Source organism: Ostreococcus tauri (assembly GCF_000214015.3).
Source record: "Ostreococcus tauri WGS project CAID00000000 data, contig chromosome 08, whole genome shotgun sequence".
Taxonomy (NCBI): Eukaryota; Viridiplantae; Chlorophyta; class Mamiellophyceae; order Mamiellales; family Bathycoccaceae; genus Ostreococcus; species Ostreococcus tauri.
This window is the reverse complement of record NC_014433.2, coordinates 355309-367567: the sequence shown is the minus strand read 5'-3', so window position 1 is coordinate 367567 and position 12259 is coordinate 355309. Positions and strand designations below refer to the sequence as shown.

Here is a 12259-nt window from a genome sequence, read left to right as displayed (position 1 = left end):
CTCCGCGATGCGTCGTCGACCACTTCCCACCTTCGTCATCCTCTGCGTCCTCTCGTTCGCCTCGCGCGTCGCCCACGGGAACGACGTCGTCGTGGATGACTCTTCGTCAGCCGACACGTCCGAGATTCTCGACGCGCACGAGCGCGCGCTGGAGGACGTGGCGCTCGCGCGCGCACGGAGAGACGCTCAAGAAGCCCTCTCACGCGTTCAAGACTTCGCGTCCCTCGCGCCGTCGCTCGAGGGCCTTCGCGCGCGCGGATTGGGCGCAGGCGATGGCTCCATGGGACCGAAAGGGCGCTATCCGCGGGCGCCGGACGAAGAGATCGAGGACGAGGACGAGCGCGATCGATGGATCGCCGCGAGAGAAGCTCTGTACGCACTGAGCGCGCTGCGTAGGATCGGGGTGATTGAGGACGAAGACGTCGCGGAGGGTGAAAAGCCGTGGCACGTGAGCGCGCTCGAGCGAAGCGCTTTGATGGGCGACGAGTGGGCGCGCACGGCGTTCGCATATAGATTGTGGAAGGGATTCGACGGCGTCGAGAAGGACGAGGAACGGGCGGTGAAGATCATGAAGGAGGTGGCGATGACTGGACTTGGGCGAGGACCATCGACGTACGAGTTGAAGGTTCCGACGACGGCGGAGTGGCTGCGAGACAGAGAGCGCGATGCGGGTTGGATCTCTGAGAGTATCGCAAACAGAGCGAGAGATCAAGTGGCGATGGAAGTTGACGCCGCAGCGAGGGGTGATAATCATGCTCATGCACAGTTGGGTTATCGCGCACTTGTCGGCGATCAGGGCGTGGAACGCAACGAGCGAGCCGCGTACGAGCACTTCTTGGAGGCTGCAAATCGACGAGGTGGTGGTTTGCCAGAGACGCACTACAACTTGGGATTCATGCACATGAACGGTATGGGAACGGAAAAAAATTACACCGCTGCGAGAGAACAGTTTCTCAAGGCGATTGCGCTGGGTAGAGTTGCCTCTGCGTACAATGGTCTTGGCGTTCTCGCCTACAATGGGTACATGGGCGAACAAAATTACACAGAGGCTTTGTATTACTTTGAAGAAGCGGCGAAGCTAGAAGATCCCGACGGACACTTCAATTTAGCTCAGATGTACTCCATGGGTCACGGTGTTGAGATGAATGCGACGTATGGACTTGAAATCATGGAGCGCGCATCTGAGCTTGGGCACTGGCGAGCGCCATACGAGCTCGGGATGGCATATGACTTGGCGCTAGCGGTCGATAGAAACGTCACCAAGGCGACGAGTTACTTTCACGTCTTTATCGAAGAGCGCTTCGATTGGGCCAAAGAACGAAACGATGCTATTGAGGCGATGATCATCCATAAAAATCCGTGGGGTGCTCTCGTGAGGTATGCTCTCATATCGGCTCTTGGAAGCGAATCAGCCTCAAATAACGTCGTCTGGTTACTGCACAAGACGGATGCCTACATGGGCGACGACAGATACGAGCTAGCGGCACGGTTGCTTCGTGAGATAATTTATTGCCATAACTCTCCAGAGGCACAAGTCGATCTGGCTTACTTGTTATCGTCTCGAAGAGCCAAGCCGGATCACTCCGATATGATTGATCGATACGACCATATCCATCCGAACGCGTCAGAATACGACATTGCTGCAATCGGCCACTATTCCGCCGCCGCGTTCGACGAGGAGCATCCGTATCCCGAGGCATTGGTGAACCTTGGATGGAAGCACCTCCTGGGGCTTGGCGTGTCTGTGAATGCCACACGAAGTTTTGAGCTGTTTGCGAAGGGCGTAGTTGCGTCGCACGACCATCACGAGGCGGCACCCTGCGTTGCTGCGACCATCATCTCGAAAGCATGGCTCATTGCCGCCGCTACATCGAAGAGGATGAATTTTGGAACACTTGGCTTACCCGCCGCGCACTTCCGTCCGGGCTCTTCATACGTCAATCAATCCAGCGGATCGTCGGCCGCTTTGCGCGTTATTCGACTCATTGAGCTCTCCGAGCGTTATATTCTCATCGGCCTCACCCTAGCTCTAGCCAGCGTTCTCGCCTACCGAGTGACGCTCACCTACCGAGTGCCGTTGTAATACGTCACTGCAAGGGCGCTCACGAGTGGATAGTCACGTCATAACACGGCGCGTCGCCTCGATCATTCTACAGTGATCATGCGCGCCGTGACGACGACATCCACGACGTCAGCGAACACGTCCGCCACGCGCGCGCTCTCCGATCGCGCGTACCGTAACGCCGTCGTCGCTAGACGCGTTTGTCGACGCTTTGACGGAAGTTTCGTCAACGCGCGTGCGACGCCTCGACCGTCAGGTCCGGTGGACGACGACGACGATGACGACGCCTTCCTACGCGCGCTCGAGGCTCAAATGGACGGCGGCAGCGCGAGCGCAGATGCCTCGGACGGGTTGAACTGGGGAGGGGAGATGAGCGGCGATGAACTGCGAGACATGGTCCTGAAGCGTTACGGTCGTCTTTACGACGTGCGAATCTGCCAGAGGCGAGATCGATTCAATAAACTGCAGATTTATTTCCAAATCATGTGGAAGTTCTTGGGACAGAAGAGTTTCCCCATGTCGGAGCAGGAGTACATTGAGCAGACGGACGCAGTCGCCGAGTTGCTAAGCGAATGGGACGTCGGCGATATTGTTCGCGAAAACCTGCCGAAAAACCCGAAGACACCGAAGATGGACACGACAGGGGCGAACGCGGTGATGATCCCACTGGGTTTAGACGTTGAAAACGGCGCACTTCCGGGAACTCGCGAAAGAGAATGATTTGTAGTAAGAACGGAACTCGTATTGAAATAGCGCGCCACCGTGCGACTTCTGAAAAGCATGCGTTCATTCTATCCCCCCACCTCTCTGATTGCGATCAGGTCCTTGATCTTAGCCAATCGAACGTACAAAGGCCTGAGATGCCTCTTATCCTCTCGCGTCGTCTTGCGACCTGTCGTGTGCAAGACGCGAACATCAAATTGCCTGAGTCGACGCTTGAGCGCGCTCTTATCCCCTCTCAAGCGGTCTAACGTTTCGTCTCCGCGAAGAGGAGCGTACAAAGCCTGTAAATTCATCCCGCACGCGCGATCGGCCTCCGCCGCTATGGCGTCCACGTCGTTCAACCACTCGCCCACGACGTCGACGACACCCGCCTCGAGCGAGCGCTCCGCCCGTTCGTCCCAGCTCATGTCCGCCTCGCTCTCACGCGTATCCTCGACCTCGTTCCCATCACTCACATCGCACACGTCCAGCGCCCGCTCAGCGTGCGCGCTCAACACGTCGTCGACATCGCCGTTCTCTTTCCCTTCCGCAGCTCGCGTACTCTCCTTTGAGTCGCGTTGTCCCGCGTCCCGCGTCCCCGTCGCCCGCTCCCTATCCTCGCTCGCTCGCTCGAGCGCGACGTTGGTATTTCCAACGCTCCTGAGCACCGTGAGCGCCATCACGGCTGGTCGAACGGCGATCGATTCGCGCGTTCGAATTTCAATTCGCTCCAGCGACGCCAACGGTCACTCGAGTTGCCGATTGTTTCCTCGCTGTGTCGCCGCGCTCGACGTCGGCGCCGACGCGATGAACGACGCCGACGCGTGAAGCCCCCACCGACTCTCTCCCGAGCCCTCGGTCCACCGATGCGCCCGCGCGCGTCGATCCCTGGCGCGCGTCGTCGTGCACGGTGTGGTGCCTCCGACAGATTTCGAACTGAAAAGTGACTCGTGACGAGTCGCGACTGGTAAAAAAGCATGATTGGCGTTACTATAAAAACGCCCGGTCAGAGCGACGCGTCGGTGGGCGACGAGACGCACACGACGACGCGCGAGCGCTTTGGAGTGAACGCGGACGCGCGTGAACGAATTTTAGTGCGCATGTCACGCTCCGATGGTGCGCGCGCGCACGTGTGGGACTCGATCGATGATCTGCGAGGTGACGCGCATTACATCGCGCTCGGGGTGTGCGCGCGAGCGACGACGAGCGAGATCAAGCGCGCGTTCGCGGTGAAGGCACGGGAGCTTCACCCGGACAAAGGGGGCAACGCGGCGGCGTTCGCCAAGGTGCGTAAGGCGTACGAGACGCTCATCGACCCGAAGTTGCGTCGAACGTACGACGCACTTCAGAAGGAGCACAAGTATCGGTACATTCGTGGGGTGACACAACGCGCGCCGGGGGGCGAGGATTCACTTCTGGACGACATAGAGCGGTTAGGATTGGAGAACGTGTGCGCGGCGACGCAGTTGGTGACGCTCTGCGAGGTGTGCGGTAGACCAAGCACGAAGGAGTGCTTTGTGTGCACAGCGCTGTTTTGTGACTTCTGTGAGCGAAAGCAGCATTGGAAGGGAGAAGTCGGTTTGCACTGGCCGGTCGTGCAAGTAGACGGAAAGATGGCGAAACAATTGGGTCAGCGACAGCTCGAGGAGAAGCGGAAGGAGGACTACGAGCGTGCGCAGCGTGAGGATCCGAATTATAGAACTGATTCAGAGTTGCAGGCGCTGCGCTCATTCAAGGAAATTGCCGCAGAGATGTATCATCCAGATGGTCGTCACAAGAAACGATACGACGCTCGACTTGCGCAAAACTATATGTGGACGCAAAGCATGCGCTCTGTGTTCGTCGCGGTGCACATTCCCACTGGATACGCCGACAAAGAACTTCACTGTGAATTTAACGGAGACTACGTCTTGGTCCAACCCGAGGATTCGCTCCCGGTGGTGGACCGCGTGCTCGCCCGATCTACGGACGCGCGATATCCGGTGCAGACATTCCAAACTGAAGATAAACGTTTCCTCATGATCGAAATGCGCAAGGCGAAGATAGGTGAGGAGTGGAAAAAGCTCTTCGAAGGTGACTCTGATTACGCTCGCTGCGTCAAGCCACCGTACGAATTGAAGGAGTCGAACAGTGAAGTTCTCATGGAGTTCGAGCTTCCATTTTGGATTGATTCCGAAGATGTTGGCGTGAACATCACACCTATGGGAATTCGCATCAAAGTTGGCGGCGAATTCGACGTGGAGCGCATGTTCTGGAAAAAGCCGAAGCGCAAGGAAAAAGATGATGAGTTCAACGCGATTGACATTGAGGAGTGCACGTGGAGTTTGGATGACGCTTTCGAACGCGAAAGCGGAGATCCTTGCAAGGTGCTTATGGTGTTGTTGGCGAAACCAAAACCAGACGAACAAGACATGCAGTACAAGAGAGGTGTTCGTAGCGACAATCGAAACGTGCACAGGGACGACGAGAGGCAAGGGGTTAGGTTCTTCATCGACGATCAAGATTCGTACTTCTTGGAAACTATCCTGCAAGCTGCTGAGTTCGTCGAGACAGGATCAGCTTGGTACCAGCCTCCTCCAAATGTGGCGTATAAACCACCGTTCGCGTCGACGGGAAGGTACATACGAGACTTCGAAGAGCTGGCAAAAGATGTCAAGGAAATCATCACGACGCTCTTGGAGAATCGGCCTGCGTCCGCCCACATCGAAGAGGATATCTTTGACATTGATGACCTCGAGAATGACAGCGCGTCGATGAATTGATCACTACCTATGTGTAAAATAAAAGTTCTATTTTTCTAGGTCAGTAAAGAGTTTTCATCCGCCTCTCCCAGCCAGAATGGCTCAGTCTGCGTCGGCGGCAAAAGCCAAAACGTGTCCGCGTTGTCATCGACCTCATCGTCGGACACTTCGACGAAATCATCCGCATTGATAAGAATTTCCTGATCGAGGCCAATGTACGAATCAGAAACGACGTACACCGCCAACGTTTGACGTCGAGGACGTGGTGATGCGCTGGGAGGACATTTCAGCTTCACATCCGCTCGATCTCCAAACGAAATGCGTCGCAACGCTAAGAGTTCATTATTCGCAGTGTCTCCCACGATAACCCACCAACCTTCCTCTTTGATTTTAGGGAAGCGTGGTGTATAAGAAGTTGGAGCCTTCGATCCGCATTTCTTACCGATTCTTCGAATCTGCACGTGAACAGTCGTATCACCACCTCCCTTGACGGTTTCAATCGATGCTTCAACGTGCAAGACTGGAAGTCTCACGCATAAGTCAACAATTTTCTCCATTTTTCTACCAGTGATGCCGCAGTCTGAGAGTACTTTTCGAGCCTTTTGAATGTTTTTGGTGCTCAAATCGATGAGCTGAGATAGTCCAGACACACCACAACGCTCGAGGCCTTTTAAATGGTCGGGCTGGATGTGCGGAAGCATCAAGAGAGATGACTCGCTTATCATGCGGCCTTGCATGATCATCTGCATCAAATTCATGGTATTCATGGCCGTTCTTAACCATCCAGCGTCGGAGGTGACGTCGATCATGGCTTGTAGGATACGAATGGCCTGATCAAGCACGCTCTTTGTGTCGGTGTAGTAGTCGCTCACCGGCAGCGGCAGGCGCAGGAAGTGACACTGGAACAGCAGTGACGTCTTCACGTGCGGGTCCTCAGCGAGACGCACATCAACTTGGAAGCCACCCGCATCGGCGACGACCTGCGCCAACTCGGTATTGTGTCTATCCTCATTGTGACGCACTGGCAATTCATCGTACTCCGCAACGCCGCACAATGTTTCAAGCAAGTCCTCGAGTGAGCTATTTGCCTTAATGTTCGAGGCGAAGAGTGCCACTGAGGGATACTGCAGGTAGTAATAAGACGCCACTCGTCCGAGCATAAGAGGCTCCAAACTATCATCGTCGTCGTCGATCGCGATACATCGAGCGTCCTCTAATAACTCAAGCGCACCTTCAACTAAGTCGCTCATGTACTCGTTCATTTTGTCCGCCTCAATCGTGTCTAAGTTGTAGTACGTCGGATTTTTCAACAAGCGCCGGAAAAAGTACGTCCAAGTTAAATAATCCACCGCGTCTTGTTTTGTCTTGATCGTTCCGCTGACAATTTCTGCGTTGAAATGATCGCATAGATTCTCAGCAAGGCTTGATTCTACGGGAAACGGCTCGTAGAGAAACTTCTTGTAAAACGTCTTCTTCGGTTCGTGCACCAAGATGACGCAACAGCCTGATTTATCAAACTGTGGTCTTCCAGCTCGACCCATCATCTGCAGTACGTCGGTTATCGGGAAATCTTGATAACGTTTCGTCTTGCCATCAAAGTATTCCGTGCCTTTGATCACAACCAAGTGCGCAGGCAAGTTTACACCCCACGCCAGCGTTGATGTCGTCACTAGCACCTGTATCTTGCACTGTGCGAAGAGCTCTTCACATAACTCTCGATCCTCCGGGGTCAGGCCTGCGTGGTGCAAACCGATACCAAATTGCAGTGTGTGCTTGAGAGCAGGATCTTTCACTTTACTTAAGTGGATGCTCAACTCTTCGTTACTCATGTGGACAAATCCATCGGGACGTTCGTCCGCCGCAGCATACGCGATTAAATCGAGCGCCGTGAGACGTGTCTGACGTCGACTTGATACGAAAACGAGCGCTGGCTTCGTTGGACTGTGGGTGCGAATCGCCGCGTACGTCGGCTTGTTCATAGACATCATCCGAGGGCAGTAAAATTTGCCTGGGAAACCTTGGATATGACATTCTAGCGGCACAGGACGGACCGACGGTCGGAAGTTGAACAAGCCCTCCTCCTCGATGCCTAACCAGTCGCCAAGATCACGCGCATTCGCCAGCGCTGTGGATAAGCCGATGATTCGAACATTCGAGCCCGTGCGCGCGGAGATGTATCGCATCCTTGAAACAATCACCTCTAAAATGGGGCCTCTATCGCTCGCCAATAAGTGAATCTCATCTATGACGACCAAGGCGACCTTTTTCACGTATGCGCGGCTCTGCCAGTTCCTACTGATGCCGTCCCACTTTTCAGGGGTACTGACAATTATGTCCGCCTGGAGTAGCGCACGAAGATCCGGAGTGTAATCTCCAGTCAACTCGACCATGCGCAACCCGAGAGTGGGACAAAGATTCTTTCGCCAATCTTTGATTCGCTCGCGCACAAGTGCCTTGAGTGGCGCGATGTACACAACCTTCGAACCAGCATAATCTCGGAAGACTTTCATCATCGCCAACTCTGCAGAGATTGTCTTACCAGAACCCGTTGGAGCTCCAAGAAGGACGTTCGTGTCCGTGTGATACAGAGTGTGGAATGCCTGTGTTTGGATGGCGTTGAAGTGGGTAAATTTCTTCTCGTACATTGACTCAAACACCGGATTTTTCAACGCAGATCTCGGAAGTGGATCAAGATCGAGCAGCTCTGTGTGCGGCGGATGTTCCTCAGGCAAGATGAGATGCTGAAAATTGAGCTCAACGAATGACTCACATCCGAGCCAATTTTCCGATATTGCACGTAAGAAGTACTGCGGGGGCACCGGTTCAAAAATGGGAATCGTGAACGCCAAGTATTGCGCCCCATCTCTGCACTGCTTCTTACTCAAGTTGAAGGTTTCAGAGTGGTAAATGTGCTCATTGACGGGGTCTTCCACCCAAATGAGCCACCTCTGAAGCGCACCGTGCAGCTGATCGCGCCACTCAAATTCAGGGATCAGGGTGACAGATACGCGCAAAACGGTTCTTGTGATGGGTTGAACGGTCGCAGTCATGTTCAAATGCGGCATCGCGCGCATGCATGATTTAATTTGTCCACCAATCTGCGCGTTAAGCCGCAGCATGCTGCCAATTTCACCACCACTCATATCCCACAAACGATCAAGCGTCGCCTTTTTCTCTTCCAACTTATACAAAACTTCAGGCTTGAGGGTCTTTTCGAACTGTCGAAGCTCGTGTTGGTGTGGCCATATGCGTAAATCACACGCTTTGCTGACGGTAAGTAGTTGCTCTGCGAGCGACGGCCACCCGCGCCTCAAACACAGCTCAAACAGTGCTCGACATATCCTGCTCGCATTTTGCGAAATGTACATGCTGTCTGCAATGAGCGAAAAAGACTGCATATTTGCACGTGATATGTACACTTGTAACAGCAGATTCACCTTGCCGACTCGATCCGTGAGCGAGGCTTTGATCTCGACTGGGATGATGCGTCGATCACGACGTAACGTCTCCAATTCTGGAATTTCATCCTCTCGTGGTACGATATTCTCAAACTCGCTCGAATGTGAAATCATATGCAAAACTTCTGGTAAAGTCATGTGTCTGTGCATTAGACTGTCGAACACTTCCATAGAGCTCACTCTTATGTAAAAATGGCTCGCCGTGCGACCGCCTTCAGTCTGGTACAACTGTCCGCTTCGCTCATCGAATCGGATCATCTTCGCTCGATCTAGAGTCCTCGCAGCCTCTTTGATGAGCTTACGCCGATGATCTAATAATCCTGGGTCGAGTCGGACGTCATCCCAGGTCAATCCGTAAGCCAGTGGGTTCTTCTCCATGCGAGTGTGCAGATATGAGTATCCCAGCCACTGAGCTCCCTCGCGTACGTTTGTGACAGTGCCGAGAGTCACCTCAGCATTTAAGTTGTCCGCTAAATTACTGATGAATTGCGATTCGATCGGGGTAGAATGAGTCAGCATGGCTATGTAATGGGCCAGGTTCTTGTGCTCGGTGACGATTACGCCTTCTCCTGAGGTGTCAAAACCAGGTCGACCCGCGCGACCAAAAATTTGCTGCACGTCTAAAACGCCCAAGTTTCGGAACCCACCGCGCTGTGGGTCGTATAATTGCGTGCCCTTGATAACGACCATGTGCGCTGGCAAGTTTACACCCCACGCAAGCGTTGCCGTACACACGAGAACCTTGATGAGGCCAGCAGCAAAAAGTTTTTCAGTCAACGTACGATCCGCCCGCAGCATGCCTGCGTTGTGACAACCAAGACCTTTGAGAAATAATTCCTTCACCTCATTGTTCCGACTGCGAGAAACTTGCATAGCAAACTCAGCCTTGCGTTCATTCTGCTCGTTTGAGAAGAGTTCCAGGCCACCCTGTGCGGCAGCGAACTCAGCAAGTTGCCTAGCGGTTTTAACGGTGTCTTTCCGACTATGGACGAAAACCATGGCTTGCTTGCCATTCTTCAGCGCCTCGCATGCTTTGTTGTATGCAATCTGTGTCATCAAGGTTTGGCGCTTCATCGCATTCTTCTCTGTGACGCCAATGAATTTTTGTGTCAACGGGATTGGTCTGTATGACTGGTCGAAAACGAACAAACCGGCGTCATTGTTCACGCCTAAAAAGCGCGCGACATCCAGCGGATTCGGTAGCGTTGCCGATAACCCGACGATTCGTATCATGCTCTGAGTTTGCTCAACCTGGCGAAGCGTTCGCGCGACGAGCGTCTCAATGACTGGGCCCCGCTCATCATTTAGTAAGTGTACCTCGTCAATGATGAGAAGTCGTAAGGTGCTCGCCACAGAAACCTCTCCTCCTTTTCTTGTAATCACATCCCATTTTTCTGGCGTCGTCACGATCATTTGTGTCGTCTCAAGCTCGCGCTTACTCATCTGAGTATCTCCAGTGAGCTCGGCGACGACGATGTCCAAGGGAGCAAGGCGCCTGCCGAAAGTTTCCGTGACTTCGGCTGCAAGGGCTTTCATCGGTGCCACATACACGATTTTGAAATCCTCCGGAAGGTAATCACCGTTCTCATCAATATGAAGACCTATTTCGTGCAAAATGCTGAGCATGGCGATGTTTGTCTTACCCGCACCTGTGGGCGCGCACACAAGTAAATTTTCATTCGTGTGATATGCCGTGGGGAAAATCCTACTCTGGATTCTGTTCAGCAGTTGTATGCCTTTAAACGCAGGTTGTGCCCACTCATCCAGCTCTTCAATTGCTACAGATCGCTCCCCTTCGCCGATCGCTCCTGGGTCTCGCGCTGGAACGCTGATCTCTTCGTATCCTTGTTCGTGGACCATGCGCGTCGTTCCCGGTGGTAACGCTTTACGTCCTCCACCTAAACCCGATCCAAGACCACGTAAACTAGCGAGAATGTCGTCAGGACTACTTGACGAAGGCGTCTGCTGATTTTCCCAGTCTCCTTCGCACAGCGCGTCGAAACCAACACCGACTGCCTGTAACCATTCCATGACATTCTCCCCAGAGGCAAGTTTGCGATTCGCCTTGCGTTCTTCCTTTCTTCGCATCTTTTCTAACTGTTTATCCAATGTGCTATTAATCGTGACCACGCGCGCGACGGATGGCCCGTCGACGCCGCTCTGCGCACTCAACGTTTCACGAAGCATCTGGGCGCGCTTCTTAATGGCGCTCGCTAGCTCAGTGCGTCGCTCAACGACCCCTGCGATGAGTTCAAATCCGTAATCTCCCAGATATTCGTATAGCTCCGCGGCACATGCATCATCTGAAATCGTGGAGTTCATGATAGACCGTCCCACGGCGCTCGCGACAGCTTCCCAACTTTGATCTAAAGCGTGTGCCCCGTTTGCAACGAAATTTTCACATTGCCTCTTCAACCAAGTCAGTTGCGTCGTCACGTCGCTCTCCTCGCGCTGCGGCTCGCCAAACAGTTCATTCGGGTGAGAAATCTTCTCAGACTTGATTCGCGCCCTTGCCACTTCGTCGAGCTCGTCCAGATTGGCCTTCATGGCACGCTTCAAATCGCGAACTCGATCACTTGGTTGCACATCTCCGCGGCACTTGAGCTTTATGTTGTGCCCAAATGATCGACCCGACGTCGATGGCGCTGCACTCGACGCGATCATATAATCATCCAAATCAGTGATCCGTTCCGCCCTGAACTTTAAGAGCGTCTCAACGTGCTGCTCTAACTCTCGTAACGTCGCCGCGCTCGCCTCGATTGGTCCGAGCGCGCCTCGCAGTTTCTCTCCAAAATCTCTCCGCAACTCGCGCTCGCGAACTTCGAAGAGCTTCCGCTCCGTCTCGAACACCGCATCATCGACGTATGGCTGTCGTTCCTCAAGATCTCGTCGCTCTCGCCCGAGCGTCTCCACGTTGTCTCGCAAGACTTCCCAAGCTGCCACGACGGCATCGCCGAGCGCGTCCTCCGTCATCGTGTCTCCGCCCAGCGCACGCAGGACAGCGCTCATGAACGCTCGACACGCGCTCGCAACCTCCTTATCGCGGTCGCTTCCGTCGTTCCCGAAAACGACGCTCGCCAATCGCGCGGACGGTCCCTCGCGCTCGCGTTCGCCGCCGCCGCGCGTCACACCCTCGAATCCGCGCGTTCGTCGCGCACGCTCCGCCTCCACGTCCACGATGTCATCCACGGAAGACGCTCGAGACGCTCGCAAGAACGTCGTGAGCCGTGGACGGACGACGATGGAGGACATGGCGACGAACACGTCGAGCGCTCGGGCAAAGTCCTCGCGACGTT

At 54.3% G+C, this 12259-nt stretch overlaps 6 protein-coding genes across 6 annotated transcripts; 3 read left to right on the top strand and 3 right to left on the bottom strand.

The window, feature by feature from the left end:
* Nucleotides 1-297: 297 nt before the first annotated feature.
* OT_ostta08g02090 (unnamed product) lies at nucleotides 298-570 on the bottom strand (the record flags this gene model as incomplete). Its single annotated transcript, XM_022983573.1, has 1 exon — nucleotides 298-570. One exon carries the CDS (start codon nucleotides 568-570, stop codon nucleotides 298-300), a length of 273 nt encoding a protein of 90 aa, XP_022840978.1.
* A 148-nt stretch (nucleotides 571-718) lies between these two features.
* Nucleotides 719-2083, top strand: OT_ostta08g02080 (Sel1-like; the record flags this gene model as incomplete). The annotated part of the gene is made up of 1 exon (XM_022983572.1): nucleotides 719-2083. The coding sequence occupies one exon, from the start codon at nucleotides 719-721 to the stop codon at nucleotides 2081-2083; it is 1365 nt and encodes a 454-aa protein (XP_022840977.1).
* A 78-nt stretch (nucleotides 2084-2161) lies between these two features.
* Nucleotides 2162-2782, top strand: OT_ostta08g02070 (Protein of unknown function DUF3067; the record flags this gene model as incomplete). Its single annotated transcript, XM_003080726.1, has 1 exon — nucleotides 2162-2782. One exon carries the CDS (start codon nucleotides 2162-2164, stop codon nucleotides 2780-2782), a length of 621 nt encoding a protein of 206 aa, XP_003080774.1.
* Nucleotides 2783-2853: 71 nt separating this feature from the next.
* On the bottom strand, nucleotides 2854-3444 carry OT_ostta08g02060 (unnamed product; the record flags this gene model as incomplete). Its single annotated transcript, XM_003080725.1, has 1 exon — nucleotides 2854-3444. One exon carries the CDS (start codon nucleotides 3442-3444, stop codon nucleotides 2854-2856), a length of 591 nt encoding a protein of 196 aa, XP_003080773.1.
* Nucleotides 3445-3741: 297 nt separating this feature from the next.
* On the top strand, nucleotides 3742-5526 carry OT_ostta08g02050 (DnaJ domain, conserved site; the record flags this gene model as incomplete). Its single annotated transcript, XM_003080723.2, has 1 exon — nucleotides 3742-5526. The coding sequence occupies one exon, from the start codon at nucleotides 3742-3744 to the stop codon at nucleotides 5524-5526; it is 1785 nt and encodes a 594-aa protein (XP_003080771.2).
* A 35-nt stretch (nucleotides 5527-5561) lies between these two features.
* OT_ostta08g02040 (Helicase, C-terminal) lies at nucleotides 5562-12215 on the bottom strand (the record flags this gene model as incomplete). The annotated part of the gene is made up of 1 exon (XM_022983571.1): nucleotides 5562-12215. One exon carries the CDS (start codon nucleotides 12213-12215, stop codon nucleotides 5562-5564), a length of 6654 nt encoding a protein of 2217 aa, XP_022840976.1.
* Nucleotides 12216-12259: the final 44 nt, after the last annotated feature.